At 34.9% G+C, this 7441-nt stretch overlaps 1 protein-coding gene across 2 annotated transcripts in view; it reads left to right on the plus strand.

Annotated features, from left to right (window-relative positions):
• Positions 1 to 7441, plus strand: part of LOC106871048 (hemicentin-1) — a 359318-nt gene that overhangs the window by 237830 nt on the left and 114047 nt on the right. For both annotated transcript variants that reach the window (XM_052965571.1, XM_014917317.2), the window contains exons 26-28: positions 3961 to 4245; positions 5704 to 5991; positions 6932 to 7213. In XM_052965571.1, the coding sequence (XP_052821531.1) occupies positions 3961 to 4245; positions 5704 to 5991; positions 6932 to 7213 (855 nt within the window). The remainder of the gene's footprint in view (positions 1 to 3960; positions 4246 to 5703; positions 5992 to 6931; positions 7214 to 7441) is intronic.

The following is a 7441-nucleotide window of genomic DNA, read 5'->3' on the forward strand; positions in this document are numbered from 1 at the left end:
ATATATATATATATATATATATATAGGTGCAGGCATGACTGTGTGGTAAATAGCTTGCTTCCCAGCTGCCCAACCACATGGCTCAGAGTTCAGTCCCACTGCATGTCACATTGAGCAAGAGTCCTCTACTATAACCTTGTGAGTGGATTTGGTAGACAAACTGAAAGAAGTCTGTTATATATATGTATATATACATCTATGTGTGTGTGTCTTTATGTCTATGTTTGTCCCCACCACTACCACCACCACCACCACAACCACCACTACTTTGATAACCGATGCTGGTGTTTTTATGTCCTTGTAACTTAGGGGTTTGGTTAAAGAGACCAATAGAGTAAGTACCAGGCTTTAAAAACATAAATGCTGGGGTTGATACATTTGGCTAAAATTTCATGGTTGTGCTCCAGCATGGCTGCAGTCCAATGACTGAAACAAGTAAAAGGTAAGAGAGAGAAAACATCATCATCATCATTATCATCATCGTTTAACGTTCTCCTTCCAATCTGGCATGAGTTGGACATTTTGACAGGAGCTGACCTGACAGGAGCTGACCTGACAGGAGCTGACCTGACAGGAGCCTGTGCCATGCTTTGGAGTGTTTTTTGATATGGTTTTTACAACTGGATGTCCTTCCTAACATGAACCACTCTGTAGAGCGGGCTACACACACTCGTATTCGCCATGATAGATCACTAGCCACCACACATTCCTTTTTTCTCTCCTTTTTTTTTCTCTCTTTTTTTTCTCTCTTTTTTTTTCACACCTTTTTTCTCTCCTTGTTTCTTTCTGTGTTCCTTTCTGTGGAAGAGCGTAGGCTCGAAACATTAAAAACTCTTTCACTTCCCGAGCGTTATACTAATACATCTGTTTGTCATTTACACCACCTGTCTTCGTTTTTCGTTTTTTTTTTGTGAATTCTCCCCCTATGTATGTATATATGTATGTATGATGAAGATGATACATTTAATGCCCACTTTCCATATTGTCCTTGACTGGAATGGTGAGCTGCAAGGCTGTGTCAAGTTCCAGTGCCAGCTTTGACATGGTTTCTATGGCTGGATACCCTCAATAATGCCAACCATATTACAGAGTATACTGGGAGGTGGGATGCTGGCAATGGTGAGGTTGCCAAGTAACTTGCAAGACACAAAAAGAATAGTGAGAGGAAAATATAAAAATTCCCAATAGTGAGAAGTATTCGAGAAAGGAAAGTGGTTTTATGCCAGATGTTGCAAAGCTAGGGTAAGATAGATAGACAAGCACAGGTGTCCTGCTGTGGAGAAGACATGTGACTACAGGAGTTACAAGTGAATTGAGTGAGTGATGAACAAGGGCAGAGGTGTGATTGGAGGGAAATACCAGTATGAAGAGGAGTAAGATGAGAGATATAGGAATAGCTCAGGAAGGAGAATAGATCAGAAAGTAGCAGAATGATGTGTTAGGTAGATCAATAGAGAGGGAGATACAGAGGTACATGAGGGCTATAATGGTGTGTGCGCACACACGCACGCGCACACACACACACACACATCATGTGATCAACCCAATTATCAGAAGCTGTTATACATAACCAGTCACAATGTGCTTTGCATCGTTTTATCTTCTGAATGATGCCACCCTGCTGGCCTGGTGAGCAGGCCAACATTGCCTCTGATCGGAAGCTTAGTCTATTGTATGGTTACTGATTTACAGATGAGTAGACTGGAGAAATGTGAAACAAAGTCTTTTGCTCAAAAACACAATGTGCAACCAGTCTGAGAATTAAAACAATAGCTTCATAATCATGTATGCAACACCCTTGAGAATTAAGACAATGGCCTCATGCTCATGTGTGCAACACCCCTAACTACTAGGGCAACTATTACTTTCAAATAACCCCTCGAATATGGAAAATATTTTGGACCCTCATTGAGTTATAAGACTTGTCCATGTTAAACTAAAATGTTCAAAAACAAATGTTATCACTACCCAGATGTTGTCTCCCACATTGTTCAGAGCATGCAAGCATGCAGGAGAATTGAAGCCCGAAAAAATATTTAATTTATTATATTACAAAAGGCAATAATATTGTTGGGGCAGCGGGGGAGTTATTTCCCTTGTCACTTGTTTTTATGAAGCACATTTTACACACATACACATGCACACATGCATGCACATGCACACACACACACACACACACACACACACACACACACACACACACACACACACACACACACACACACACACACACACACACAGAGTCATGCTCTTTCTCTCACACATACATAGCAATGGGGTGATAAGAGACAGAAAGTGAGAAAGTACAAGAGAGAGAAAGGGAGAAACAGGAGAGATGAGACGGAGAGAGAAAGGAGAGGTGAAAATTTGGAGAGAAATGAATGTATGTAAGGAATGAACCTAAAAAAATTCTACATTGGATCAAAAGTTATTGCATACAAAATTTACTAGGGAAAACTAAATCCTATTCTGGATGAAAAGGGTTTGTGACAGGTGTGTCTAGTGTCTAAATATGAATTTTCTCTTGTGTACACATCCAATGATTTATGCTTGCTTCATTTCACTTTAGATTTTGCAGATCATCAATATTCAAAGCTCATTTCTTGCTACCATACAGCATCACACTTTCTACACAAGCATTAAACAGTTTGTCTGCACACACATATGCAAACTCTCTCTCTCTCACACACACACATATCAGAAACATATACATCATCATCATCATGATCATTATCATCATCATCATTTGATGTCTACTTTCCATCCTATCATGGATTGTATGGGTTGTCATGCTCCAAGTCAGTTCATATTTGGTGTTTAAACATATTCATGCATATATAAGAATGCAAGTATATATATATGCTCATACACACACATATGCACACTCACACACACGTACACACATGTAAACATATATGTATACATGACAGGCTCCTCACAGTTTCTGTCCAACAAATCCATTTCAAAAGTATTGGTCAGCCTGGGACTGTAGTAAAAGACACTTTCCAAGGTGCCATGCAGAAAGACTGAACAATAACTCACTTATTTCAAAGAAGGTAATATTTTCCCATATCTAGACATGCTTTTCACAGCAGACGGGAAGCAAACAATCTTGTTTGTATAGAGATGGTGCTCATTTAGAACCATGATATGATGTCAAGTCACAGGTACACACACAAACATATGTGCACACATGTGTGTGTGCTTTTTTTCTGTTTCCATCTACCAAATCTACTCTCAAGGTTTTGGACACCCTGGAGTAATAGTACTATATACTTGCCCAGATTGCCACACATTGGGACTGAACCCAAAACAACATGCTTGGGAAGCAGGCTTCATGACCACAAGGCCATGCCTGCACCTATAACATAAACATTTTTCATTTTTATCTTTTCTTTATTCAACTGCAGCTACATTTTTGCCAATTGCTATAAATATAACTAAATGTTTTCTTACATTTTCATATATATATATATATATCTTAATATTTTTAAAGAAAATATTATTTTCATTTTCTTTATTTCTCAAACAAAACAAAAAATTCCTAATTATGTAAAAGGTAAATGATAGAAACAAGAAGATCATAGTAATATTTTAACATCAGTGGAAAGAATAAAAATATCAAAAAAAATGAGAGGCTTGTTAAAATTTGTGGAGGCACATGGCTTAGTGGTTAGGGTGTTGGACTCATGATCATAAGATTGTCGTTTTAATACCTGGACCGGGCGACGCGTTGTGTTCTTGAGCAAAACACTTCATTTCACATTGCTCCAGTCCACTCAGGTGGCAGAAATGAATAATCCTGCGATGGATGTGTGTCCCGTCCAGGTGAAGAATTTATATGCCAAGGAAACCTGGCAGGGCTCAAAAAGGAAACATTTCTTTTTTTTCTTTTTATATTATTAAAATTTACTACTTAATTTGTAACTAATGCAGCTTCCCCTTTTTTCTATTTTATAGTACCACCATATATATCTGAAGGAAGATTAATCCCGAATCCTACTGCAACAGTAAATACAAGTATAATCATCCATTGTCCAGCTTCTGGTATCCCAGAGCCCACAATAAAATGGCTGCGAAATAATCAGCCCTTTGTGCCAGATTACTACCCCAACATACTTATTCAGGATAATGGTAAAAACTTCATAATTGAACCAGTAAAACTCACAGATAAAGCCATATATACCTGTATAGCAACCAATATAGCTGGCAAAGCAAGAGCAAATTTTGACTTTGCTGTATGGGGTAAGAAATATGTTTTTGTGTCTTTTTTTGTTTTCTTTTTATTAGCTTATGAAAGTATTTAAAATCTATTCTTAAAAGTCAGGCATTTATGAAATCTTTATAAATTTTGAAATTTTTTTTACTTTAGTTACACTGTAAAATTTTTAATTTTCAAATGTAGAACAAAAGCTAATGAAAATTGTTTGGCCTATAGTTATTACTTGCTGAAAACTTGTCTTTATTACATTAAAATAGTATTTGGAAAATGAGTTGATTCTAGGCATCTATGTATCGTACTTAATGTATGATACATAGATGCCTTGTTGATAGGCTAGTTACTCCAGTATTTGTCCTGAGATAACATCTCTGATAGACGTGTTGTGTTAATAAACATTATGAATATCAGAGAGAGAGAAAGAGAGAGAAACAAATACAAATGAATTAGAAAATAGCAGTAAATAAAGACCAGTAAGGAAATAAATGTGAAAAAGACTGAAAAATAAATATTTAATTAGTCAAACCAACAAAATGTTATTTATGAAGACTGTTATTTTAAAAAACAAAAAGAAACTCCTTCTTCATTGGCTGAATGAGCCATCAAGCAAAGCTCAAAATCTCAGCTAAAACAAATTTAATAATAATTTGACTCTATTTTTGATACTGAGTTTTTCCATCAGTAATTGTTCTGTTGTAATTCTTAAACTTTAAGATATTAACCTTAAACTAAAATTCAAAACTTCAACAAATATTTTTCAATCTGAATTTATATATATTTTAGATAATTAATACGTTTTTGAAGAATATTTATTTTTTCTACAAAATTACAGCCAGTGGTAATTATATAGTTAGATTATTTTTCAGATATTGACTTTTAGACAGAACAAGCCAAATTCAAATGAAATCAAATCAAATTTATTGGCAGGAGAAGAGCACAATGTGCTTGAACCATGTAACCCCCACCACCACCACCAAAAAAAACAGTTATTGTTATATACAGTTTTATACATAGTTGCCACTGTTGTCCAGAGCCCCTTTGAACAGGGGAGAGGTGGGCAGTTGAATGACATCTTGTGGTAGCTTGTTCCACGGGGCTGCAATACAGACGGAGAATGCGGCTTCCCGCCTGTTGAGTTGGAAGTGTCGGGGATAGAGTTTGCGATCATGCCCACGAAAACCTCTATCCATTGATAATCGCATATATTTGTTATTATCCAACTATTAGCTATTGCTACATAGAATATTCTGAATCACCTTTCCCTAATGATTTTTCAATTTTCACATGGATGTAGTGAATAAAGCTTACATAACAGCAAACCCAAGAGTTTTATAGTCTACAAAATGTAGCCTTTAACATGTTTAATATATTCGTGAATAATAAGTTAGCCTAAGATGCACAAGGTCATGTAAAAAAAGTTAATCTTTTCTCTTTTACTTTTTTTTTTACTTATAAAAAATTCTTGGTTTTATTCTTTCCTCTAGTTCCACCAAAAATCGATCGCACTGATATCCATACTAAGTTGAAAATAATAAAAGGTCATTCTGTAACTATCAGTTGTCCAGTGACAGGCATTCCAATGCCTGAAATCAAATGGCTAAAAGATCATGAAGATTTTATTCCAGATCCACTTGATCTGCGTGTATTAATTCTTTCAAAAGGAATGCAAATAAAGATAAGCAATGCAAGTGAAACTGATAGTGCTTATTACTCTTGTATAGCAGAAAATCCATCTGGATCGGACCTGGAGCATTTTGATCTGGATGTACTTGGTAAATATACTTACAATACATAACCATCTAATAGTTTAACATTTTTCTTTTTCAAATGAAAATGGCAATATTTTGTTTTTGTATTTGGTTTGCAAGATTCTTGATATGAACTCATATAGCAAACTTTGTTACATCTCAAGAACCAGTGCATGTATTTATAATACATGCACTAGTTCTATATTCATTTCTTTATTTTTATAAGTCAGTTGATTAACCATTTAACTAATTGATTGTTTTGACTAATCATTTGGTCAATCAATCAGCTAGATTTGTCAAAGTCCTTTCATAACCTCTGCAAGTGTAGAGAGGGTATGTTGTTGATGAGGTTGCAAATGGCAACAAAAGAACTTTGACAGACCTAGTTGATTGATTGATTGATTAACTGAATGGTTAATCAGACAACTGAGTATTTAATTGGTTAAACAGTTAACCAATTGACAAGTGAAAATAAAGAAGTGAAATGGAACCAGTGCATATGTTTATTTTTCTCAAAATAACCCTTTCAAGACACAATAAGACAGTAGTTTCATATAAATATAGTATTGGTTACTTAAAATTCTTTCAAAAATAAAAAAAAATACCAGAAGGGTTTTTTTTTTTTAATTTTAATTTGTAATTGAATCTACTATCTCTTGAACTACTCTTTGGGTGTTCTACCAACTCAGCTATTTTGTCAAAGTTTAGGAAACACTCTTTTCCAATGAAAACATAAACTAAAAAGATAGCATCAAAATTTTTCTTCTTTGATTTTCCTTTATTTCTTCATTCAGATCTTCTAAATTCAGATGTAAATGTTAAAATCAGTGTAACCCAATCCTTAATGTATGCTACTAACATTACACTTTGCATTACATTTGGATTAAATGTTAAGCAATTGATTGTATATAACTGTTTTTGTTCGTATGTCATTTTCTATAACAACTAACTTCTCTCTTTGTAGTTCCACCCAGTATTGATGAATCAAATATAGTTTACCATCCCAGAGTAGTTCTAAACAGAACTTTAATCTTAGAATGTCCAGTTTCTGGTGTTCCAAAACCATCCATTAAATGGATGTTTAATTCAATTCCATTTGAATACATTCCAAATGGTGTTCAACTCAAACATGAAGCAAGGATGTTGATGATCACTCATACAAAACCTAGCCATGCTGGAAAGTATAGCTGTGTGGCCAAAAATGATGCAGGAGAACTTCAGAGAAACTTTGATCTGGAAGTGTTTGGTAAGTAAAATTTAATTAGAAAAATTAATTTTAATCCTTTAGCATTCAGATTATCTCTCAAATGTATTGCTTATTTATCTACATAAAAAAAAATTAATTATGTAGCTTAGAGATTTCGAAGCTGTAATAGTCTATGTTATGTCTCAAGCTACTGCTATCTAGCACCTTCGGATGATCTCTACTCAACCGCTACACAACTGCTACTCGACTGCTACTCAACACACCTAC

The sequence above is a fragment of the Octopus bimaculoides genome, chromosome 2 (assembly GCF_001194135.2).
Source record: "Octopus bimaculoides isolate UCB-OBI-ISO-001 chromosome 2, ASM119413v2, whole genome shotgun sequence".
Classification (NCBI taxonomy): domain Eukaryota; kingdom Metazoa; phylum Mollusca; class Cephalopoda; order Octopoda; family Octopodidae; genus Octopus; species Octopus bimaculoides.